This window comes from Ovis canadensis, chromosome 3 (assembly GCF_042477335.2).
Source record: "Ovis canadensis isolate MfBH-ARS-UI-01 breed Bighorn chromosome 3, ARS-UI_OviCan_v2, whole genome shotgun sequence".
Lineage (NCBI taxonomy): Eukaryota > Metazoa > Chordata > Mammalia > Artiodactyla > Bovidae > Ovis > Ovis canadensis.
The window spans coordinates 20,645,982-20,672,442 of record NC_091247.1 but is presented as its reverse complement, the minus strand read 5'-3'; the positions used below and the strand labels follow the sequence as shown (position 1 = coordinate 20,672,442).

Sequence of the window (26,461 nt, the reverse complement as noted above, 5' to 3'; positions counted from 1 at the left end):
AAGGTCCATCGACAGATGAATGGATAAAGAAGATGTGGAACCTATATATAGTGGGATAGTACTCAGACTTAAAAGATAATAAAATAATGCCATTTGCAGCAACACAGATGGACCCAGAGATTGTCATACTAAGCCAAACTGAGAAAAACAAGTACCATCTGATATCACTTAACATGTGGAATCTTTAAAAGAGAAAAAGATACAAATGAACTTATCTGTAAAACAGAAATAGAAGCACAGACATAGAAAACAAACTTATGGTTACCAAAGGGGAAAGCAGGGGAGAGGACTTTGGAATTAACATTTACACGCTATCTGCAACATAGGTAGCTCACAAGGACCTACTACATGGCACAGGGAACTCTACTCAATATTTTATCATAACATAATGGAAAAGAATCTGAAAAGGAATATATACACATCTAAGTGAATCATTTTGCTGTACATCTGAAACTAACATAACACCGTGAATCAGGTATACATCAATTTAAAAAAACAGGACCATCCGAAACACTGAATTCATCTAGTGCGCCCCTTCTGTCCCCGACACTTACCTACTGCTGTCCAGTGGCTCGGCCTCCTCGTCCGAGCTCATCTCTATGGGGAACATGTCTTCATCCTCGGACGTGTTCATGTTCTCGTCCCTTTTCAGGCTGTCCAGCTGCGACTTCCTCCTCCTCTTCCTGCGCTTCTTCACTAAAGAGCCACTTGACGGGGTCTCACTGGGAGGGGAGACCTGGGCTGACGTGTTGGCGTCCAGGCCTCTTATCCGATCTGCGGAGTTCCTCTTCAGCTGGGACTCCATCCTCGAGGCTCCTTCCGACAGGATCGGGGAGGTGGCCAGGTGCATGGGGATCACCTCCTGAAGGGCAGCAAACATGTCCAAGAAGGAATCAGGTTAGCTGGGGGCGGGTGGTTAAGGGTTGGAACGGTGCTGACAGCCCGCCAGCATTAATTCAGGGGTCCAAGCACAGATGGAGGGGTGCAATGAGGAGCACAGGGCAACCAAATGCAGGATTTGATAGATGGTCATAAAGTCAACTTGTCACTAAATGCCATTTTGTACTGAATCCTGCGTTTTCATGATTATAAGAAAGCGAAGTAACTTTCAGTCATTTCAGACTACCAAAATTCAACATGGTCTGAAATTTCCAGGGAAAAGAGGAAAAAATCAGCTTGGAGTTATTATAATACCCTGGGAGATGAACTCAATTTTGTACTCCAGTGTGTGTGTGTCAAAGAGAATGCATATGTGTATTTTTAATACACACTGAGTTAAGATGATGATAATAATTTTTAAAGAAAGTTTTTCTGGTGTAGCCAAATACCAAATAAAATTAAGAGGCTTAGAGAACATCAAATCAGGTACTACATGTATAAAATCCACACCTGGAAGGTGAGGCTGAGGCTGGGAAGGGTGGGTAATAGGTCACATCTCCGGGGAGACTGAAAGAAACCAAAGACTGGGACGGTTTTGTCCTGAGATTGAAACTGTGGATATTCATTTTAAAGCCTGAAGCTACTCAGAGCCATTCCTTGATAGCCAGGCTATCTTCCCATAAAGGAACCAGTACAAGAGGATTTTATTGAGGAATTACTACATCAGATCCCTTCAAAGCGACTTTCTCAGTGAATGAAAGAGTGAAAAGAAATGGTTTATCTTAGAAGAAAACATGCGCTAAACCGTCATGACTTGGAATTTGGCAAAGGATTCTTAGATATGACGACAAAATCATGAGCCACAAGGAAAACGCAGATAAAACGGACTTCATCAAAACTGAAAAGTTTTGTGTTTCAAAGGGCAACATCAAGAAAGTGAAAAGACAGCTCACACCACGGAAGAAAATCTTTACAAATCATCTCTCTTATAAATCATATAAGTCCCTTAACAAATCATAAAAGGGACTTATTTCTGAACTATATACTGAACTGTTACAGCTCAAATGATAAGACAAATAACCCAATTAAAAAAATGATCAAAGGATCTGAACAGATACTTCTCCAAAGAATACATACACAAGGTCAATAAGCATGGGAAGAAGTGCTTAACATCATGGCAACAGGGAAATGCAAATCCACACCACAATGAGATACTACTTCACGCCCACTGAGATGGCTAGAACCACAAGGCCAGAGAGAAAGTAACGATGAGGCTGCAGAGAGATCGGAACCCTCGCGCACTGCTGCTGGGAACAGAAAACGGCGAAGCGGCTTTGGACAACAGCTTGGCAGCTCCTCAGTGTGAAACTCAGTGTTGCTGGAGAAGACTCTTGAGGGTCCCCTGGATAGCAAAGAGATCAAACCAGTCAATTTTAAAGGAAATCAACCCTAAATACTCTTTGGAAGGGCTGATGCCGAAGCCGAAGCTCCAATACTTTGGCCACCTGATGCAAACAGCTAACTCATTGGAAAGGACCCTGATGCTGGGGGAAATTGAAGGCAGGAGGAGAAGAGGGTGACAGAGGACCAGATGGTTGGATGGCATCATTGATTCAATCGATATGAAATTGGGCAAAATCCAGGAGATGGTGAGGGACAGGGAAGCCTGGCGTGCTGCAGTCCATGGGGTCACAAAGAGTTGCACACGACTTGGCAACTGCACAACAAAAATAAATGACTCAGCAATTCCACTCCCAGGTACAAACTCCCCAAAGTGAAAACATACGCCTATATGAAAACCTGTACACAGCATTATTCACAGCAGCCAAAAGGTAGAAACCAACCCAAGTGTCCACCAACACATGAAAAGAGACTAAACATGGTCTATAGATATAGTGGAGTATTACTCAGCCAAATAAAGGAATGGAGTATGGACACAGACACAATATGGGTGACTCTTGAAAATATTACGGTACATGAAAGAAGCCAGGAGCAAAAGATCACAAACCATGAGATTCTATTCCGATGAAAGCTCAGATTAGGGAGGTCTATAGAGACAGAAAGTAGATTAGTGGTTGCTGAGGGCTCAGGGTAGTGGGGAGATTGGGGTTTAGGGAGAGGGGAGGGGATAGCCTGTCTCTGAGATGATGAAGAAGCTCTAAAATTGACTGTGTGATCAGTGCAGGTATCTGTGAAAATACAACTGCACACATGAGATGGATAAATCACACGGTATAAAAATTCCATCTTAATAAAGCTGTTAAGCAGTTTTTAATAATAAAAAATTACTGTGATCTGGTCACTCAGCCATTCGAGACTTGACAGACAAGTATAATTTGTATGCTTTGGATGATGGCTTCAGGCCAGCATCCTTCAGCTCCTCTGTCTCCCTGGACAATGGAGGAGGCGGGGACCGACATGTCACACCACACACCCACCCTGTGGCTCGATCCCTTGGTACAGGGAAAAGCCATTTTCCTCCTCCACCCTGACCCACACAGCAGGCACCTGCACTTCTCCTCCATCTCCCAGAGAAGCGTCCCACAAAGCTCAAAACTAGGAAGTAAGCATCACCACCCAGCTTCCCAGGTGGCTCAGCAGTGAAGAATCCCCCTGCCAAGGCAGGAGATTGGGTTCGATCCCTGGGTTGGAAGATCCTCTGGAGGAGGAAACGGCCACCCACTCCAGTATTCTTGCTGGAGAAACCCCACGGACAGAGGAGCCTGGCGGGTCCATGGGGTCACAAAGCGTTAGACACGACTGAATGAGCATGCATGCCAGCATCATCCAGCTGTCCTTACCTGATCGTTATCAGTCTCTTGAACAAAAAATGCTTCTCCATTATCTCCCAGTTTCATGTGCAAATCCACAGATTCCCCGTTGATTTCTATGTCAACCTGAAGGAAAAACATACTTCACCACGACAGGAAACGTCACAGGGAATGCCCAGGTCTCTACACACTTCAGTTACATACATCCCCAAATATCTCACAGTCCCTAATCTCAACAGGTCAATCTGGTCCATTGAGAAACAGCGTCTAGGGGACCTCTCTGGTGCTCCAGTGGCTAAGACTCCACGCTTCCAATGCAGGGGCCATGGCTTCGATCCCTGGTCAGGAAACTAAGATCCCATACATCACGTCATAGCCAAAAAGAAACAGTCTACTCCCCTCCTCCATCATCCCCTGGATCCCTGCAGGCTTGTGGCGCCCAGTGAGTTGAGCACAACAGCAGTGACTATTGAAGCTAGTTCGCCTGGCCCCCTCTCTTGCAAGAGGCTCGCCCTTGCAGCCAGCCACCACGGTATAATGAAGCCCAGGCCACGTGGAGAGGACAGAGGCATTCTGGACGACAGCCTCAGCTCAGAGTCCAGCTGAGGACCACCCACCCAGTGAGCCAGAGCATCCACGGAGGAGTCCAGCCTCCAACCCCGAGTCCAGCTGAGGCCCCAGACAGCAAAGAGCAGAAACTAGCCAGCCTCCTGCATGCCAGACGCCTCCTCCCCAGAGCTTAATAAATAATAGTTGCTTTATGCCACTATAAATCTTGGAGAAATTGACACAGTCACAGTTAACGAGAACAGTTGTTAATTGCCAATTTAAGGACCAGCCTTCCCGAAGGAGAGCTAACTGTCAGGGTCCTCGAGGAGCTCGATACATAACGCTGCCCCTGCCCTCAGGCCACTCACCACCTTCTCCCGGGAGCGCAGGACCCCCATCTTCCCGAAGCGCACATGGAAGGGGGAACACTGCAGGCTCCCGTTGGGCTGGCGGACCACGATGATGTCGATGCATCCCGACAGAGTGGCGGGGTTCAGCCCCTTGTAGAGCTCCTTCACAGTGACGAACACCTGGCCCGCCAGCTGTCCGACGTAGTTCATGGTCTGAGCCTGGGCGACAGAGACACAAGCGAGACACACACGCAATTAATTCAGCTCCAGAGGTGGCTCCGATGGTAAAGGATCTGCCTGCAGTGCAGGAGACCCAGGTTCCATCCCTAGGTCAGGAAGATCCCCTAGGGAAGGAAGTGACAACCCACTCCCGTATCCTTGCCTGGAGAATCCCATGGATAGGGAAGCCTGGTGGGCTACTGTCCATGGGGTCACAGAGAATCAGACACAACTGAGCGACTGACATTTTGCCTAGAGCCAGTCAGGATGAACATGTGTGCACCGCACGCTCGACTTCACACCCTGCTCAGGGCATTTTGCTCTACCGGAATGGGACTCCCACGCCTCACTCAGCTACCCCCACCCCAAACCCCGGCCACCCGGCAAGGCTTAGTCTCAGTCGTCCCTGGGCCGCTCCTCTCCGAGTCCACAGTACCTGTGACACCGTCCTTACGGTTCTTGCTCTAACTCACGTGCAGGTTTTACAAACCAAATCTCCAGACTCTTGAGAAGAGAGACTGTACGTGAAATCTTTCATATTCCCCACCACATCAAAAAGAGTGAAGTGAAAGTCACTCAGTCATGTCTGACTCTTTGTGAGCCCATGGACTATACAGTCCATGGGATTCTCTAGGCCAGAATACTGGAGTGGGTAGTCTTTCCCTTCTCCAGGGGATCTTCTCAACCCTGGGATCGAACCCAGGTCTCCCACATCGCAGGTGGATTCTTTACCAGCTGAGCCACCAGGGAAGCCCAAAAGAGTAGGTATTTAATAATACTACTAGAGACAAATGACTTTTTTTCCTTGAGAAGGAAAAAAAAAAAAAAAGACTTTTATTTTGGACAATTTCCACCCTGGGCCTTGCCTGCCTGCCCCATGCTCTCACATTTCTGAGGGATATCTGAGCCGGGCTTCAGGCTGTCTGCACAGCTGACCCACTGGAGTCCCCTGAGCAAACATCCAGGGCCACTACTCTGCAAGGGGCCTGGTGCTGGGAAGACAGATTCAAAAGACACAGGCTCCCGCCCCCAAGAGCGACTTGGGCTCGAGAAGGAGAATGCACATCCGTGAGGCTTCTTTTAAGGAGACACTGAGGGAATTCACTTTGCCAACAAAGGTCCATCTAGTCAAAGCTATGGCTTTTCCAGTCGTCACGTATGGATCTGAGAGTTGTACTATAAAGAAAGCCAAGCACCGAAGAATTGATGCTTTTGAACTGTGGTGTTGGAGAAGACTCTTGAGAGTCCCTTGGACTGTAAGGAGATCCAAGCAGTCCATCCTAAAGGAGATTAATCCTGAAAATTCATTGGAAGGACTGACGCTGAAGCTCAAACTCCAATACTTTGGCCACCTGATGCAAAGAGCTGACTCCTTTGACAAGACCCTGATGGTGGGAAAGATTGAAGGTGGGAGGAGAAGGGGATGAGAGAGGATGAGATGGTTGGATGGCATCACCCACTCAATGCACATGAGTTTGAGTAAACTCCGGGAGTTGGCGACAGACACAGAGGCCTGGCGTGCTGCAGTCTATGGGGTGGCAAAGAGTCGGACATGACTTAGCGACTCAGCTGAACTGAACTGAGGGAATTCTGTCCAGGGGAGGAGAAGAGCCATTGCGGAGGAGCTAGCAGTTAGCAGGCGGGGAGGAGGGCAGGGATGCTCACTGGCAGAGGGAGGCGGACAGGACACTGCACGTGGAGAGATGTGCGCCTGCAGTGGGAACGCACAGTGGGGGACCAGAGCTGACACCTGCCAGGAGACGGGCCAGCACGTGGTCGCAATGGGAAGCCACTGGGGACTCAAGAACACAAAATGATGACTTCATCCATGACTTAGAAAGAGCATTGCGGTTACAAAAAGGTAGAGAAGGCTGGCAGGAAAAGACCCTGAAGGCAGGCAGGCCAATCTGCAGCTGCTGATGATCGCACGGACAAGAAAGGACGCGAGCCTGAAGGGCGGCAGTGAGGGAAGAAACAAGGCAAACGTTGGGGGCCGGAGCAACGGGAGCCCCCACGGCGCTGGGCCCTGGTCCTCTCCTCACAGCTAGGGCTCCACCGGCCACCCCAGTGTGACCCGCATCCGCCCAGCTGCCCAAACGGCCTCACCCGGCCTCCAGATGCCAGTCGCCCGCCCTGATGGGACTCAGACGCTCAGACGGGCCCAGCTACCCCTGGGGGTGTGGCTCACGGTCTTGTCCCTGCCGAGTCCTGCCTCCTCCGGCTCCAGTAGCACCTCCACTTCAGGGCCAAGTCCACAGAGTTCTGTCCCCTCCACTCTGTATACTTTGGTGGACTCGTGAGGCCACGTGGTTTCAAATATCATCTGAGCACCAAGAGGTCACACAACGTGACTTCCGACTGACGGGTCCCCAGCCCTTGGCCGGTTTCCCTGCCCTCAAGCAGGTTAGATTCCTCAGCAGATCTAACCAGGAGCTCATGGGACTGACCGCACTGACCACCACCCAGGAGCCCTACAATGACTCCAGCAGCCGCCACGGCACGTGTGTGCCCACCTGGCCCTGGCAAACCTCCATTTACACAGCTTGTAACTGTGAACTTTCTTGCTCTGATGTGTGTCCATTCTGCCATGTGGTTTTCATGTCACTCAGTGAAGCCAGATTCTCCTTGAGGCCAAGGATCAAGCCTGGTCCTTTCAATTACCAAAAAAAAAGAGAAGAAACTCCCTTCTATGAGCCTCTCATCTCAACCCCTACAACATAAGCAGAAGTGATTGCGACTCTCCCTGCTCCCAAAACAGGAAACTGAAGCACTAAAGTGATCAGTCAACTGCCCTGCATGCAAACAAGAACTGCTGATTTGATTCTAACAGAACAAGCCAGAGACTGAAGCAGTGAGCAAAACCCTCAAAGAAAAGAGCATGAGAAAGTCCTCTGGCTCATGCTACAACTTTAAATGACGTTCTCTGGATTAATACACTTCCTCCCTCAGATGCAGAAATAAGCCAACCTTCAGTAAACACATTCAGATGCACAGACCTGCTGCCCAGCTGCACAGCCTCCACCACTCACTAAGGCCCAGGTACCTAAATTCATAAAATCACACACGTTCTAAGTTGGCTTAATGGTACAGGTTAACCAACTCCATGCACAAGGGGAGGCGGGACATTTCCTGAGCCATAGAGAAAAGGACTATTTACAACTCTGACACTTTCTCTAGGGAGTCATTTTATAAAAGGAAAGCATCACCACAATGGTCAACCTGGACTTTAACATACTGGGCTCATGAGACAGCAGTGCCTGCAGTATAATAACATTTTTTTACAATTTCTGTCATATGTGTGCGTGCGTGCTAAGTCACTTCAGTTGTGTTCAACCCTGTGGGATGGAGTCTGCCAGGCTCCTCTGTCCACGGGATTCTCCAGGCAAGAATTCTCCGGAGTGGGTTACCATGCCCTCCTCCCGGGGATCATCCCAACCCAGGGATGGAACCCGCATCTCCTACATTGTCAGGCAGGTTCCTTGCCGCTAGCGCCACCTGGGAAGGCCCTTCTGTCATATTCTCGTGACTCTCACAATAACCCTGTAGGTATAAGGCCTTTCAGGTAGGAAAACTGAAGGACTAGCAAATGTGCAATGCAGCAAATGCCCAAGGTCACCGACCTGGAATCTGACCTTGGCTTTGGTTATGTTGAGCCCCTCTCCCATCCCCCATGGCTTCCTCCAACTTCACCACCGTCACATATGGGCTCTGCCCACCCTGAATGACAGTGACCCCTGAATAACCGCTCCCCAGCACTGCAGTCCTGAACCTAGGCCAACATCACCACTCCGCTGGCAGGGCTCCTGAGAAGGCCTCAGGACCTGCTGATAGGCATTTTTTATTCATAAGAAAGAGAACGCTCATAACTGGATGGTATTACCAGCTCTGTGTCCTAGCCTCTCATCTGTCAAACGAGCATACCGGCCCGGGTGACCTGCAAGGTCCAGGTCCAGCTCCAATCATCCAAAGATAAAGGCTGCACTCTTCAATCCTTAGCAACTGGAAGGGCATCTTTCTTAATTTAAATGAAATGTTGATCTGTGCTCTTGTCCTCGAGAACGAAGCATCCTTCCCCGCCCACCAATGAGTAAATTCAAGGTAAATGGGCAGAAACTGAGAATTCTGAAGCTGGCAGGATCCTGACTGAGCTCGTGTCCCAACATCCTCTTTTTAAAGAAATAAGCCCAGAGGTGGGACATGGCTCAGGCGAGCTCCACAACCAAGACAGAGGCAGACATCAATTCCTCAATTTCCAGCCCTGGGATTTCCCCTGTGAGCGGGCCATGGGTGGGCTGACGTGTTTTTTCTACCACAAATAATCAGAAGTTGCTTTGAGATCTTTAGCTACCCTCTCTATTGAATAACTTATTTGCAAATCTGAAAATATCTCCATTCCGAAGCAGAAAATCTGTTCTATAATCCTTAACAAATGACTGAGCCAGGGCCCCACCTGCCAACACGCGCCTAGGAACTGTCAGTGTCTACGCCCTAGGCCAGCTGGAACCGAGCATTGAAAATTTTTTAAAAAGGAGAGCACTCACTAGCACCTCACAATTATTTGTGATTTCAGAGACGCGGCAGTGCCCAGTAGCTTGAAGTGAGATCTTAGTTCCCTGCCCAGAATCGAACCTGGGTGGTCTGGATGAAAACCAAGAATCTCAGCCACTAGACCAGCAAGAGACAGTGGCTGGAACAAAGCTCACCTTGGCTCTTGTCCCTACTGATAAATGCATTTCTCAAGAAGGTGAAAACTGTAAAAACAGGTATAAAGTTTATTATCAGAGACACAGCACCAGTGGGAGAGCTCACAGAGAAATGGTTTAGTTAAGACAGAAGCAAGGCAGAGATGCACACCGGAGAGAAAGGGTGTGGGTGTCCCCTGTAACGAGGAGTAAAGAGGCAGATAAGTCGTTTACATAGGGCAGTTCTTCTGGGTCTTTGCCTTCCTTTGGCCAGTTATCTGGTTTCTTTTTCCTCACCTGACCTACCATAGGACCCTCTCTAACACCCACGTACTACTTTTTTCAAGAATTCCAACCCAGAGGCCTATGGGGGCTGGGGGGGAGGGTTCTTGGCATCACATATTATGGGGTGGTGCCCCCTCCTTTTGACCCCAAGAAGTCTTTCTGAGCATGTGCAGTGTTCTCCCTTGCCCCAAGGATGGGAAATAAAAGACTTCTTTATTTTTTAATTTATTTTTTAATTGAAGGATAATTGCTTTAATAAATGACTTCTTGATCTTTTACTCAAATGGAGTTTAGCCCTTCTCTGTTCCTGCCACGACTGTTATCTTAAGGTGTCCTCAGGAGACAAAGCCTGGCTCTTTATACTGTTTCTGTTATTTCCATCTCCAAGTGCAAATAGGAGGCTGGTCGTAAATATCTAACCTGGAGCCCACCTATCTCCTGTCTCAGGAAATGCAAACAGGAGGCTAGTTCTAAGTATCTTGCCTGAAGTCCATCTTTTCTCACCCCAGAGAAATGTAAACAGGAGGCCAGTTGTAAATGCCTTGCCGGAGGCCCATCTATCTCTTGCCTCATTAGGATGACTACTGCCTAAAAAGCAGGAAAAAACATGCACAGGTGAGGATGTAAAGAATATGGAACCTACATACACTATCAGAGGGTATAGGGTACAGCTATAAAACACAGCATGGTGATTCCTCAGAAAAATTTAAAATAGACCTACCCTCAGTTCAGTTCAGTTGCTCAGTCATGTCCGACTCTTTGTGACCCCATGGACTGCAGCACGCCAGGCTTCCCTGTCCATCACCAACTCTCAGAACTTGCTCAAACTCATGTCCATCAAGTAGGTGATGCCATCCAACCATCTCATCCTCTGTCGTCCCCACAGCCAGTTCCTCCCATCAGGAAGCTTCCACAAGCCTCTTATCCTTACCCATCAGAGGGCAGACAAAATGGAAACCACAATCACAGAAAACTAATCACCTGGATCACAGCCTTGCCCAACTCAATGAAACGATGAGCCATGTCTCATGTAAGGCCACCCAAGACGGAAAGGTCATGGTGGAGAGTTCTGACGAAACGTGGTCCACTGGAGAAGGGAATGGCAAACCACTTCAGTATTCTTGCCTTGAAAACCCCATGAACAGACCTACCCTATGACCCAGCAATTCCACTTCTGAGTACACAGCCAAGAGAATGGAAAGCAAGGTCTCAAAGAGATATATCTGTGTTTATACCAACATTATTCCCAACAGCCAAAAGGTAAAAACAATCCAACTGGCCATCGATGGATGAACGGATAAACAAAATGCAGTATGATACACACAATGGAACGTTATTCAGTCTCCAAAAGGAATGAAATTCTGACACATGCTACAGCTTGGCTGAACCTTGAGGGCATTATGGTAAGCGACATACACCAGTCACCAAAGGACAAATACTGTGTGATCCTCGTACAAGGTATCCGCAGCAGATAAAGCCACAGAAGCAGAAGGCAGAATGGCGATTACCAGGGGTGGGGGCAGGGTGAAGGAAGTTCGTGTTTCATGGGGACAGAGCTTCAGGTGCGCAAGGTGAGAAGAGCTCTGGAGCTGGACAGTGACCGTCTACTGTGTGAATGCACAGCCACGTACGTGTACTTGTATTGAGTCTATTGAGCTGTTCACTTAAAATTGGTTAAAAGACTGGATTTTATGTCGTGTATTTTACCAATTTTTTTTTTTTAATTTACAACACAGATAAAAAGTTTCTTGGAGGGACTTCCCAGGCAGTCCAGTGGTTAAGACTTCACCTTTCAAAGCAGAGGGTGTGGGTTTGATCCTTAGTTGGGGAGCTAAGACCCCACATGCCAAAAAAACCAAGACATAAAACAAGAGCAATATTATGATAAATTCAATAAAGACTATAAAACTATATTTTAAAAATTAAAAGTTTCTTTGAGTGACAGACTGGGTCCAGGAGACCAAGGGGAGAAAGTGGACCCAGGTCACCTCCAGCATCTGCTTGACCAAGAAGCACAGGCTGGCTGGAAGCAGCCACGCTCTGCTTGACCTTCTGCTCCTCCAAGGTCTCCTCCTAAATACATGCTGGTGAGTGAAAGTGAAAGTCACTCTGTCGTGTCCGACTCTTTGCAACCCCATGGACTACATATTCCATGGAATTCTCCAGGCCAGTATACTGGAGTGGGTAGCTGTTCCCTTCTCCAGGGGATCTTCCCAACGCAGGGATCGAACCCAGGTCTCCCACATTGCAGGCGGATTCTTTACCAGCTGAGCCACAAGGGAAGCCCAAGGACACTGGAATGGGTAGGCTATCCTTTCTCCAGCAGATCTTGCCAACCCAGGAATTGAACCAGGGTCTCCTGCATTGCAGGCAGATGCTATATCAACTGAGCTGGTGAGTAGGTACCGAATATAGGAGCCACCCGGCTAGGCACCGCTTTTCAAGTTTCACTTCTGTCAGCTCCATCAGAAGTCAAAGCCTCAAGGAAGAAGCTAATTTGCTGGTGAAGAAGCCAGGCCAGCCAGAGTCCCCTGCCGACCCCCGTTCACCTCCCTCCAGCCGTGGTGTCCTCTGAGACAGGACAGGAGAAGGCCAGGAGCGGGTGTGTGCCCTCAAGAAGAAATTGCCTTCGGAACCTCAAGAAGCAGCCAGAGATAAGCAGAACCTGTACACAAAACAAAGGCTGAAATTTCCAGCTGAACAGCTCTGAGAACCCTGCTCTCCACTCACCCCACTCCAAGGCACTTTTTGATCTCTCGATTTTAATCTTTGGATCTGGCAGGAGCTGCCTGCTCCACCTGACAAGCCTTCACTTACCGCTCGAAATGGGATTCCTTTAACCCTCATGCAAAGGGTTTTCGAGGAAAGCTGAGCCAGACCTCAAAAAAACAGAAAGATACGCCTCCTGCCAAACTCAGGTTCTCTATGCTGTGCTTAACTCTGAGGTTAACAAACTGGTAAATATATTTTTCTCAACGTGCCAACTTCCAGGTTGACCTCCTGGAACACAACTAACTTTCTAAGATTATTCCACGCCACTGGAATACTGTCTTTCTGAATACTCTTCCATAAGTTAGAAACCGCAGCAGCGCTTGTGTTAGACCCCAATAGATAACATACATGGAACACAAAAACCCGAAAGTGTATTCCCACAAGGGGTTCCATCTGCAACGTAATCAACAGAGCATCTTCAGCCTGAAAAGCATCAATTACTAAAACTAATATGGGCCTCTGAATTATTTCAGGCCAACCTCCTTACTCAAAATTCAGGAATCAGGTCCATTCATTTATTATGCAAATGTATAAAAGTGATTTTAATTAATTCCCCTTCTAGTTCTCTCAATGAGACTATTATCAAAGGCACATTATCTACAAGGTAAGTTTCTCCATTTTCATCTTATGGGCGTACCCAAAGACATGTGATGTTATGACAGGCAACATCCAATCTGGAGATACTCCGCCCCAGGAAGGATAGTGGGTCAAGACTCGGGGCTGAGAAACCTCACCTTAGCATAGGTCAAAGAGAGTGCAGAGCTGTCTCAGTGGACACTACCCTCAGAATCACCATTTTTGTTTAACGTTCCTCACCTCGACACTTCTTTCTTTAAGCTCTCTAAGCTCCATAAGAGTTCTACTCCACAAGAGTCACTCCTTAATCCACGTCCCATTGCCTCTTCTGTGTCTTCGCCTGCGTGTCAGGCTACCTCATCCATCTCCACACCCACATTAACTCACTGTTCTGTGAACTGAACCTCCCTCCGGGCTCTCCTGGTCAGCTGATCCCCTCTCCTCCTATCCTGAGCAGCGGCTTGATAAAACACAGGTTGTCACTTGTCTAGGTTGTCATTTGTCCAGCTGGAGAGACCTGATAAACTTGGGCCAGCATTTGTCCAGCGGCTGGAGAGACCCCATTCACCAAGCTGTCTGCCCTCCTTGAGGGCAGGGAGGGGCCTGCTCATCTCGGGGCGCCCAGCCCCTCACATGGCACTGGGCCCATCCCAGGGACCCAGGAAATGCTGCGGACACACATGACCACGTTTGAATTACTTCCCAGACTGCTGTTGACTCCATTCTTCAGCATTTGCTGGGAGCCTCATCTCTTCTATTTGTCCATTAAGCGAAGTACCTCTGAAATGACCTGATTGAATTTAATCTATACGGTGACTTTCTTCCAACAAGTGAAACTGCTTCATTGGTTGGGGACACTTTTGCATTGGTTTAGTGGAAATAGAGGAGGTACCATCCAAGCTGCCTGCATCCTACTGTTAGAACACTGAAACAGATGCACGGCTCAGAGTGAAGGACCAGGGCACAGAGGGACGCCTGTATCCTCCTGGTACCCATCACGGCAGAAGAGGACGGGAGTGGTGGCAGGTAGGAGGGTGCGGAGCTGTGCCAGAGGCGGGGGGCTCCGCTTACCAGGGCCCAGCCGACCTCGGGGCGGTCATGGCCACATGGGTGGGCACGATATCCTAGTGCTTTCCTGAGGAATGAGGAGGCAGGTCATCACACAAAGAGAAATGAGGAAACATCTGAGACGCAAATGAAAGAGAAGTACTGAAAACAAATCCCTCCCTACACTCGCGTTCCAGCAAAGGCTAACCTGAGGACCATCTTAGAAAGGATGTCCACAGTGAAACAGAATTTCAGGCTCTCTGAGAAAACAAGTTCTGCAGCGTGTATGAGGTTAACTTTCTGTCCGACGAGACTGAACCTAGTTTTTCCGAGAGGCTCTGCTGGGAGCTGCAAAATGTAGCCAGGAAGTGCAACCTTCTTACCTGACACAACCACCAGGAACTCCAAGGGTAATAAGCGGAGGTGAGAAGACAAAATGATGCTTGTTGAGAAAGGTTTACGTGAACTTGGAAAACCATGACGGGTGCCTGCTGTCTTTGGGGAGCAAGTGAAATAAAAGTCACTCAGTCGTACCTGACTCTTTGCGACCCCATGGACTACACACTCCATGGAATTCTCCAGGCCAGAATACTGGAGTGGGTAGCCTTCTCCAGGGGATCTTCCCAACCCAGGGATCAAACCCAGGTCTCCCACATTGTAAGCAGATTCTTTACCAGCTGAGCCACAAGGGAAGCTTTGGGGAGCAAGGAACACTCCAAAGCCCTCAGCACCCATCCCATCTGATAGATGGTGCAAACAAGCCCTTAGCAAACCACTACTGGCTAATGTCACTTCTTCCCGAATCCCAGGCGAAAGGCCACACAAGCTTCCACTCAACATCTGTACAGCACTTCACAACATACAGAACTCCTTTGCCTAGGTGGACTAATCTGCTGAAGATCTAAGCATACTCAGAACTAACATCACTACCCCATTTCCAACAAGGAACTGGGGCACCGGGTTTGTGTGGCATTCTGGGTAGCTCAACTGGTAAGCCACAGTGAGGATAGGGGCCCAGGTGGAACCCCTAGTCTTCCCTGTCCTGCTGAGCACAGCGCTGCCTTCCCATCCCATCCCACTGGACAGAACTGGTATAAATGAGTGACACAGCCAACGTGCATGCTCAGCTGTGTCTGACTCTTTGCCACCCTTTGGACGATAGCCCACCAGGTTCCTCTGTCCATGGGATTTTTCAGGCAAGAATACTGGAGTGGGCTGCCACTTCCTCCTCCAGGAATCTTCCTGACCCAAAGATCAAACCTGCGTCTCCTGTGTTGGCAGGCAGATTCTTCACCCACTAAGCTACCAGGAAAGCCCAATAAATGTGTGAGGCCCAGTTACAGAAAAATCAGTTTTGCTTTAGCAAAACAGATGGCAATCGTCTCGTTCTAAAAGCCAGATAACAACATTCAGCACATGTTCACAGGGCATCCCAGTACTACCCAGGTGACCAGAGATTGTAAAGAAAGTTGGAATTACAGACAGGCCATTCCAGAGCCAGGATGGAAAGCACAGTCTGTAAGACCAAGCTTCTAAGAGAACTGACTCATTCTGGGGGGTGGGGTGGGGAGCTCACCATTAATGGGGGCATGCAAAGAGTCTAAACCATGATCTGATGAAGAGTCTGTAAAGGGAATTCAAGAATGGGGTTCTGAGTTCATGATTCTATGACTTGGTCATAACAACTTTATGAAATCAAGTTTTTATCTCCAGCAAGAAACCAGGAGTTTAGAGTTGCTTTTTTATTCTTGTAGGGATTGTTTGGAGGGTGAAGAGAGCAGTTGTACAGGGGAGAGGGATTTGTTTTGGAATTATTTTGTCCCATCACAAAAAATTCCAGATGTGCACACACCACCGCAAAGTAGCTTAGCAGGTATGGGTATGGGCGGAGCAGTACTAAAATTCAAAAAGTAGAAGAAATTAAGAAAATGGGAATTGTCCTCTCCCAGGAACACAAAACTAATGAAGACAATGCCCCAAACAACATTCACTGCAAACACAGTTTAGATAACAGGCTCACTACGCATTTCTTGCAGCACACAGGCCACAGAAGATAAGGATTAGTCTAAAAAAAAACAGAAACTGCACAAAATCAGGGGTGTGAACAACAACAAAAAAATGTTGCCTTCCATTTCAGTAAACAAACAACACTGCCTGCCACTCGGGTGAATAATAAAGGTTGCCCCCAATCAAGCCATCAGCCACTGCAGCAGCCCAGCGGTGCACCCTGAGAAGAACTCAGGATAGAGAAAAACAATACCCCTGTAGGCAATTAAGATGCATATCAAGGGAATCACTTCAAGGAGCCAGACTCCTGCACCTACCTTCCTGTACACAGATGAGCACTGAAATCATTAACTTGACATGACTATTTTTTGTGTGATTAGCAGTGATCCTTCATATTCAACTACATTTTTTTCCCAGCAAAAACTTCCTATATATCCTGGATCCTCCCTCTCCTCTCTAGAACACCTAGATTATAGTCCTCAGGTGAAAGTGAAAGTTACTCTTTCCAACCCCATGGACTATGCAGTCCATGGAATTCTCCAGGCCAGAATACTGGAGTGGATAGCTTTTCCCTTCTCAGGGGATCTTCCCAACCCAGGGATCACAGGTCTCCGGCATTGCAGGAGGATTCTTTACCATCTGAGCCACAAGGGAAGCCCAAAAATACTGGAGTGGGTAGCCAATCCTTTCTCCAGCAGATCTTCCTGACCCAGGAATCAAATCGGGGTCTCCTGAGTTGCAGGGGGATTCTTCACCAACTGAGCTATCAGGAAAGCCCTCAGTAAGGTCACCAAATAAAACGTAACTCTCAGGTTTTAGGTTGTGCATGTATTTTTTTTTTTTTTTAGTGGACAGGGGTCAGGAGGCCCGGACTTGACTACTTCCTCCAGCATTGAGGAGCTCTGTGCCGGAGGCCAGGTCTCCCCCAGCTGACTTACCAGCTGTCATCAAAAGCGCTGAACAAGATGATAACTTTGAAAAGGTCTTTGCCCTTGCAAAGCACAGGATGAAAAGTGAGTGGTTACTGTCATTTCTTTCTTGAGCAAGTAGCTAGATAAGTCAGACTCGGCTGTAGGCTCTAGGTGTGTTATTTTCACAGGCATCCACACCCCGCCTTGCCTACCCTTACCCTCAGGGCTGCTTAAAAGGTAAATCCAAAACCTGCCCCCACAGTCCTCAAGGCCTAAAAGGTCAAAAACCCTCCTTTCATCAGTTTGTGACTGGAGACATCTTTGGCACACTCGTCCCCAGAATGAGTCATCACTTCCAGGAGCCAGCCTGTGTGCACAGAGACAAAAGTGCACTCTGTCACCTCTCCCCCGACAGCAGGTGTGGACTCTGGGCTTAAGGCACACGCAGGGCAAGTCCTGATTGGAAAATTGACGCAACATCCCCTGGTTTTGCGTTGCTGTTATCAACAGCAGGACTGCAGCCCCAGACACCCAACCAGCTAATGCTCCACTGGGGGTCAAAGTTCTAGCCTGCCAGCTACTCTGGTTATAGATGTGCATCTGAGAGACCTCTCCACATCCACTGAGTTCACGGGCAGCATGAGGCAACGACAGCACGGTGGCAAGCCAGTGTGCCACAAACCTTCAAACCCGCTGCCCATTTTCACACGCCACTACGGCTGGCACACCATCCAGAAGATGGTGGTAGTAACAAAGAGTTTAAATCGTTTGCTTAGTTATCAGAACGATGCAAGGGATATGATTTTCCCATTATGCAGAAAAGGAAGCTGTTACAGTTTATATAACTTGGGCTGGATGAGGTGGACGCACCATCCAAATTCACACTGAACCTCTATCCAGCACTGGGACAATGCTGTCAAGCTCCCCAAGACTTGACAGTCCAAACTACATACGGGGCAGCACGCAGACCTTAAATTATATACACGGGAGGGTATAACGCACAGCAGTGTGAAACCTATTCACTTCTCCAATGGGGAGGCCAAACTCAGCCACAATGGTACATTTTAAGAGCTTGATTTCCTGGTTTGGAAACTCGTCTGCCTGCGCCAGAGGTCCGTCTGTGCTTGCTGATGGGTCAAGCAGCAGCAGACCAGTCTCATCCTCCCACCTCTCCAGGTGGCACACGCGGGTAATCAGAAGACGCCAGGGGGCGGGTACATAGGCTGGGCAGAGCCCTGCCACCGGCTGACAATCAGGGCCATGCCTCTTACAGATCTGGACAGGGTCTCATCACTTTTGAGCTAACAAAGAAAAAGGGCAAATAATTTACTAGTAAAAGAAAAAAACATCTAAATTGAATATCCATGGATAAAATCTTCTCCTCTTTATCCAGATCTACACCTCAAGTCGTTTCTGAGGGCTGGTGAGCAACTAGCCGATACCTTCCTGCCCACGCCCACTCCCCTCTCACCCAGTCACACACTCACTCACCTGTGCCCAGCGCTGGGCTTGGCACCAGCCAAGACTTAATTCCTGTCCTGAGACACTGAAAGTCTTGTATCTTAACTGGCTCAGTTATTGAACAACTAACTGAACATGGATGTCCTTTATAACCTTTGTGAATGGTGAAGAATTTGCTCTGGGAGAGTGAGCCTCAGCCACTGGGAGTAAGTAAGCCACCTGGCTTTTCACTCAGACCCTTCATCCTCAAGGACACGACAGAATCTGCCTCCTGGGAGTTCTCCCTGTAGCTTCCTGAAGCCCTGGGATGTCTCCTTCCTCTGAGGATGACCCCTTGTGCCCTAACACCGGAGCCGGGTCTCAGAGGGACGGTGGGGGGCCTCCACTCACCAACCCTGGCTGATCTCCTCTGAGCATATTCAACTGTGCCCCCATGTCTAGGGTCCAAATCCAAGGTCTGCTCAGCTTTGAGCAACAAAACAGACGGGTGCTGCTTCGGGACTGGCCAGGACCACATCCACCTGAGAGGTTATGGGATAAACGCTGGCTTTCATACAAAGCATGGAAAAAAAAAAAAAAAAAGACAATTCCCAAGAAATTCCAAAACGATATGATGACTAATATGACTTATGTGAAAATGAAATTTGTTTATAAATAGCACATCTTCCTCTTGCTATTTCTATTAACGGCAAAGAGGAAGTCTTCTTCTCAGAGCCCCTATGCATTGATAGTTATCAGCTGGCAAGGGTGATAAATTACATATAGATGACAAAAAAGGAAGTATGACTTTGGTGCAGAGTGATGCAGGAGAAACAATGCCAGACTGGAAGCCCAGGTGTGGGCGTTTCATCCCCACTCTTGCCCCCTACCCGGCCTCAGTGACAGCACGGTGTCGGCACCGGGGGGGGGGGGGGGCGGGGATGGTTAGTCCCTCCCCTCCCAGCCAGCCGGGACCAAGTGAGACCACCAGCAGATGCTCCATGTGTTAGTCCGACCATTGTGAACAGACCCCAAAGAGAAACTTCTTACAGACAAGCGTGTGCTCGGTCATGTCCGACTCTTTGCAACACCATAGACTGTAACCCGCCAGGCTTCTCTGTCCATGGAATTTTCCAGTCAAGAATACTGGCCTGGAATACCATTTCCTACCCCAGGGCATCTTCCCAACCCAGCAATCAAACTCGCATCTCCTGCATTGGCAGGTGGATTTCTTAACACTGAGCCATCTGGGAAGCCTGAAACTTCCTACACAAGAGAGCAAACTCCTGTGTCCACCAGTGCTCAGTGTGATTCAGGGACTTTACAGGCAGGCCAGTGTTTTTCAGGAGACACTGGTCCAATAGTAGAAAAATTCACCAGAAAAGCTTGCGATGCCTTGAAGAGCTTGCAGGTCAGACTAAGACTTCCTGACAAATGATGAAGCAGCAAATCCAGCCAGCCCTGGTGTCCCGGCACCAAAGCCTGCTCTGCATTAAGTAGTCCTGCCCATCGCAGTTGGGCTGCAGGCCATCCTGCAGGATGCAGGGTACCACAGGAAGCGTGGGGAGTGTGTGCATCTGGGATGCAACGAGCTGTCACCCTGTAGAAATGCGTCAGGAAAGCGGACACCTACAGCAACTCCAGACACACAGGAAAGAGAGAGAGAGACGGCGCAGGTTTCCTCTCCTCCTTTAAGGGCCCCACCCGGCAGGAGAGCCCCACACTCCAGGCACAGAGCCGATGCACAACGCACCAGTTACCCCAGGCTCCTATGGTTCCCCAGGGCAGGGCTGCTAACACAATGAAGTAATGGAGGTCTCATGACTTCTCACCTCACTGCTACATCAGAAACATCAGCATTTCATCTAAAACTGGCAGAATCCTTCTCCAGGATTCGCAGAACTGTCAAGAACATGGTTTCGGTGGAACTGGTGCCCAAATTCAACACCCCAGCCACAGCTCTCGTAACCCCACTGCTTTACTAATTTCATTCACCTGTAGAATATTAAGACTAATTTAAGAGGGCCTCAGACCAACCCAACAGAATAATGAGCAAAGAGAGTTGATAGAGAAAGAAGTCCACAGGGTCAATGAGGTATGAGAAGATATTCAATTCTATTCGTAATTTAAGATATGCAAATCCAAGATGGCCTTTCAATAGTCCAAAATCAAAGCATTTTGTAAAACCTGAAGGCTGGTGAATGGGGAAAAAACAAATGCTCACCATTCCCTGCTGGTGGGGTAATAAATGGGGTGAGTACTGTGGCAACAGCTGTTGTCTTTTTTGCACACACCAGCAAACTCCGGCAATTCTGCTACAAGACCCATGCACAAAACAGTAATTATGGCCCTGATTATAATGAGGAAAATTAGAAACAAATATCCACAGGACTTTGGTTAAGTAAATTGGGGACCACTCAAACCATATAATTGAGAATTATTAGGATGTGAAAAGATAAAACAAAGAAACAGAGAAGGGTTCCCCAAATACTATTAATAACAGGAAAAGATGTATATACTATGTGAAAAAGGTACAAATATATTTATCATATGAAATCACTTTAAAGAATTACATTTACACCTATTCCGACATGCACAAAAATGATGGACTGATGTGTGTACCATCAAAGTTCACAGGCTCACCCCTGGGGATGAAGAGAAGGCCTTCACTTTTCATCACAAATACTTCCACAGTTTTCATTTCTGGATTTTTATTACATAGTCATGTACTGCTTTAGCATTAATTTTTAATGACCTCAGAGACCTAGGGGGAAGATGGCAAACTCTGGCCTGCTGGGTATCAAGGTCCCCCCCACCCATCCTTGAAACTGCTGAGACAGGAGGGGACAATGGAGGGGCAGAGACCTGCTTTGGTCGGAGAGGTCAGATGGGTGACCATCTCCAGCACTGGGATTTTGCAATGCTCAGATCTTATAATCCCATGTGATGAGTGTTCTCAGGTCCCTGCCAAGGAGTACAAAAGGCCTGGGGGTGGTGGAGGGAGGTGGGGCAGCTGAACTAGTCAGTGGCCAACGTGCTGGGCAAAACAGGCCCCGGTTTAGACCCCGATGCCCTGGAAGAGGAAATGGCAAACCACTCCAGTATTCTTGCTTGGAGAATCCTCTGGACAGGGGAGCCCTGAGGGCTATAGTCCATGGGATCACAAAGAGCTGGACAGGACTGAAGTGACTTAGCACACAAAGCGCAAAGCACCCTCAGCTCTTCACCACTAACTCAGGAATGAAACACAGGACCGTGTAGCCTCTCTTTATACACCTGCAAGGGCCCTCTGTCCAGGTCTGTGTCTTGGCCAAAAAGAAAGCACCACTGTGGGACTTCTGCCTGACCCTTGTCCCCTCCCCTCAGCAACTCATGGAAAGGAGGTGGCTAAATACCACCTGGATCCTCCCAAGTGCTGCCTACAGCTCAGGGATAAGAGTTCGGGGCCTGGAGAGAGACACTGGCCTTCACATCCCAGCTCCCCACCTGCTAAGCTGTGACCATGAGCAACTGACCACTCTCTAAGCCACTCAATCTCATATCTGTTAAGACGGACAATCCTAACAGCACCTGCCCCCTGGGATGGGTATGAGGTGGTACACGAGAAGTTCTTTTCCAAGTGTACAGCCAAACCAAAGCCAGGTGCTACCCTGTGGTCACAAAGGGTCCAAAGGCTGGACCGAAAACTAAGATTGCAGCCTGACAGCACTTTGCCGATGTCAACTATTTAAATCATATCCTCCCAAAAAGTCAAGGGCAAAGAATTCCACTGATTAAAATTAATACAGAAATACCAGAAAGGTATGGTTAGATTTCAATAGGCTGGGCATACACTTCCATTTTGTCCAAAAAGTCTGAGTCAAAGGGAACCCCAAGACTGAGCCACAGTCTGGGCCGACGCAGAGTTCACTGGCAAGTTAAGAGCCCGGTTATATCCCAGGACCCTTGCTGCTTCTATCTTTTGTCAACCAGAGGTGGATGCCTATTGAGAACAGGAGGATTTCGCCAAAAAGAGAGAAGACATGTGTCCAAGGAGATGCTGGACCTTTAGGAACAAGGCACACAGTGTAAACCGGCTAGTCCTGTCCCCGCAGCTGGGCCAGCGGGGTCTGTGGGCGCTCTTAGGAGCAAACAGGCTGTGGATCTGGAGTCAGGACTCTGCCCCAACAACCGGTGGTAGCCTTTTTCTGGAAAGCACAGCACTCAGCACCAGGGAAAAAGTGTTACAGGAATTTCAAACCTGCTTAGTGGGTTGAGGGATGTGGTTGCAATCACCAGAACAACATCCTCTCCGAACTGAGCCCTGGGCCCCTGAGCGTTTGCTCCTACCTTCCCTCCAGCTGGACCACCCCAGGCCACACCCCAGCCGGACTGCTGGGGGCCAGCCCCTGACACACGCAGGCCCCTCCCCACACACCAAGCACTGGGTCTCACACACCCTTCTTCCCTCCATCAGAGCTCACACAGACATGTCAAGCTAAAACAAGTTTCACAGAACAATATCTAACCTTAGTATGCCTGGGTCCAATATTTTCTTTTCTTCTCTTATTTCATTTTTTTTAAAAATGCCCATGGGCCCACAAAACTGATTTCAGGGCCAGTGGGTCGCAAGCTGCTCTGTGAAAAAATTACTGTGTTCTGAGCCAGGGCTCTCTGCAGGCAGAAACTCCAGCTGCTTCTCACTTCTTGTTTGTTAAGTCAAAGGTGGGGAGAAGAGGGGAGGCATGGGAAGAGGAAGCAGCAGGGGAACACAGGGAAGTGGGGGGACACACGAAAGAGGCGGGGCAGGTCACGGGCTCCCTGACAGCCCCCTCCCACCATCAAGAGGCTGTCCCACTGTCAAGAGGCTGTGCCACTCCCGCCTGCCATGTCCCCCAAGCTGGACCTGCGGCCAGGAACCCAAGCAGGTGTGCGGCCCTGGCTCTCTCTCCAAATCCACTGCTCACAGCTTGGAAAGCTCCCATTTCACAGACAGCCACCAAACAGGCAGCCGGAGTCACCTATACACTGAAAGCGTGTCAAATCACTGAAGGGCTTGTTCGGGCTTTGCTCAGCTTCTCTTCCCAAATCCCATTCCGAGTCCCAGTGAGCTTATCTAGGAAACCTGGCCAGGGTTCAGTAACACATAACACGTGGGACTTCTCCCACCCTCCCCGGGCATCCACCCCAACGCTGACCCTGCATCCCAGCCTTGCGTGTTCCTTGTCACCGTGACAGCTCCGGGTTCTCACACCCCGGTCACACAGAGGAAGTTGAAGTGTCCGCAGGTCAAACCACCAGCCTCAGGGTCACAAATGAACCACCATCTTCTAGGTCTTTCTCAAAATGCTCCAAAAGTTGCCCCTGCCAACAGGCCTTCCCTGGAATGAGCCGCCTGCAGCCTCAGCTAGCCCCAACGGCACCCTCTCGCTAATCAATCCATCACATTTAGGTACCTTTTAGACCTTGAACCCAGAAGAGTGAGGATCCAAGAGAGGCTGACTCATAGGGGACCAGGGGTCCCACAGTGGTGATTCATAGCCCAGATCACAGTGTCAGGCAGGACTGTCTCAACTCTACAAATAGCCCTCCTCACTGGCACCTTGCGTCCATCCCTTAAAATAACAATGACCACGGTCACCCCACGCTCTGTCCTAGGAGCTCTTACCCATCTCAGGGAACTTTTACAATAACTTGCAAATGGGTGTGCTTCTCTCTTCAGTTCACAGTGGAAGAAGCCGACACTCAGAGAATTTGTCTTTGGCCCATGTTCCAGGGCTAAACTACAAAGCCAAGTTCTTTGTACCAGCCTGTGAGCCCCATTGGCCTCAGGCCCTTCTTTTGAAATATCACCCTCATCTCCTGCCCCCTCCCTCCGGTCCAGGGCCCTGAACACAGCTGACTGGGTGGAGGGTAGGCTTGCTTCCTTCCTTCTGGGCTGGCCACCCCCACCCCTTTCAGGGCAAGACTCCTCCTGGGCCTTTCCAAGGTCCCCTCAAGACCCAAGATCCCCCCACTTGCAACAAGACTCAGCAGTGTTTATTTCTTGATTACTATATGTTCCTCACATGCTTACTTTAATTCATAAGACCCAAATTATTGAACAGGGAATGAAAAGTAACTTTCACAATCACCCTCCCAATACCTGGCCCCTCCCATGAAAACACTCACTGTGTGTAAGCTCATCTTTCCAAAACACTCCTGTTATCCTGGGGAAACTACTAGGTTCTAAAAACTCTGAATCAATACTGCCAGTTGTTTTAGTTAAGTCCCCATTTGGTGGTCAAAACCTGGGTTGACAGGTTTCTCAGGTTGCTGCTTTCTCCAGCAACTACCCTCCACACAAACTGCCCTTCAGTTATCTACACACAATGCGGTTCCATGGCACTTAAGAGTTATTTCCAAAACACTACTTTTCATCCTACATTTTCCTGGGCTTCCCCCAAATAACATTATTCTGCAGGGGCATTTGATGGGAGGCCTAGCACCCCTCCGGCTGCACGAAAGGTGTACAGAAGCCGGCAGAGCAGAGACCAGGCTGTAATAGGAGAACTCGGATTCCAAACCCGGCTCGGTTGTGTGACCTTGGGCCCGGTAAGTCAAGATCCCTGAGCCTCAGTTTCCTCAACAGCAAAGCAGAAAACCTTAAAATTCCCCCTCCCCGAACAGCTTCATAAATGTCCCTGACGCTAAGCAGGGGCTGCTTGCTGCCCAGGTAAAACCCACCCTCGCTCCCCGGAAGGAGCTGGCTGGTCCCGCCGTCCGGGGCTGGAGGGGGGCCCCCCTCAAGTTCGCCACGCCGATCAAAGTCAGGTCAGCCCTGCAGGAGAAGGCCCGAGAGATGCTTAAGAGACCGCCGGACCCCTGGGCCTGTTCTCCATCTCCCCCCGTAATCTCTTGCCCCGGAAGGACCGCAGGGGACCGAGTGCGGTCTGGGAAGCCGGGTGGACGGGGCATCTCCCCGCCCGCGCCCGCTACGGCCTGGCTGCATCCTCCAACCCGGCCCTGCGGGCCGCGCCCCGCCCCGCCTGGCCCGGCTTCCCCCAGAGGTTGTGGCCCCCTACCTCGGCTGCGGCTGGGCCGGGACAGCAGCTCCGCAGGGGGCTCGACACCGGAGATTCGTGGCGCGGAGGCGGCTACAAACACTGCAGAGCCGCGCGCGTGGCCGCCTTTGTATGCAAACACCCAGCCAGCCGCGCGCTCCCAGTCTGCCTGGCCCCGCCCAGGGGCAGGGCCAGTAGGAAGGGCGGGGCCAGCGGGGTGGTGCGAGAGATCTTTCGACCCCGCCCCCGGGGCGGGACCAGCGGGAGGGCGGGGCCAGCGGGGTGGTGCGAGGGCCCTTTCGAGGAGTGAGCCACTCGGCAGCTTCCTGAGCCCATCTGGCCCCAGGCGGCGGATCCTCCCTGGCAGGAAGTCCCCGAGCCGGCCCGCCCCTCCTCCCTCGCCGTCCTTTAGTGCTGTTTACTGAGATGCAGAAGGAAGAGGGGAGAGTCCTGCTTGGAAGGAAGCAGGAGTGCCCGTTCTGGCCACTCTTGAGATTTGAGATTTTTCCCAGCCATCCCAGACATGTCGGGAAGGGTTTCTGGTGCTCGCTGGCGAAGTTCCTCTGGCTCTAGGTAGAAGTAGGGGGGTCGTCTGCTATCTTTCCCTGCTCTCCCTATTACTGTCAGAACAACTAAACAAGGCCAGACTTTTGCAGGGAGAATTTTTTTTTCCCCCAACAAGCAGTAAGAAAACGCTAAAACACACATTTCAGTACAAGCGGAGTTGGATTCCCCGGAGCGCTTGCCCGGCTGATGTTGCCAGTCAGGAGTCCCTGCCCCGCCTCCAAGAGGGCCCCTGCCCTGTGGTCTGCAATCACCCAGCTGTGACTCAGCCCGGAGAGCTGAGGTGATTCCCTGAGCCAATCCCGGGACCTGCTGCTTTCTGCCCAACTCAGGTGAGAAGGCGATGGCACCCCACTCCAGTACTATTGCCTGGAAAATCCCGTGGAC

The 26,461-nt window shown here is 49.6% G+C and overlaps 1 protein-coding gene across 6 annotated transcripts in view; it reads right to left on the bottom strand.

Annotated features, from left to right (window-relative positions):
- The window catches only part of LPIN1 (lipin 1), a 70,464-nt gene extending 44,603 nt beyond the window's left edge, over positions 1 to 25,861 (bottom strand). For 2 of the 6 annotated variants that reach the window (XM_069580202.1, XM_069580205.1), the window contains exons 1-4: positions 25,532 to 25,861; positions 4,568 to 4,768; positions 3,681 to 3,776; positions 555 to 862 (exon numbers count right to left, since the gene is read on the bottom strand). In XM_069580202.1, the coding sequence (XP_069436303.1) occupies positions 555 to 862; positions 3,681 to 3,776; positions 4,568 to 4,759 (596 nt within the window). In that variant the 5' untranslated portion in view covers positions 4,760 to 4,768; positions 25,532 to 25,861. Of the gene's footprint in view, positions 1 to 554; positions 863 to 3,680; positions 3,777 to 4,567; positions 4,769 to 22,996; positions 23,198 to 25,193; positions 25,288 to 25,531 lie in introns of those variants that run through there. The other 4 variants (XM_069580207.1, XM_069580203.1, XM_069580206.1 and 1 more) reach the window with 4 other exon arrangements.
- Positions 25,862 to 26,461: the final 600 nt, after the last annotated feature.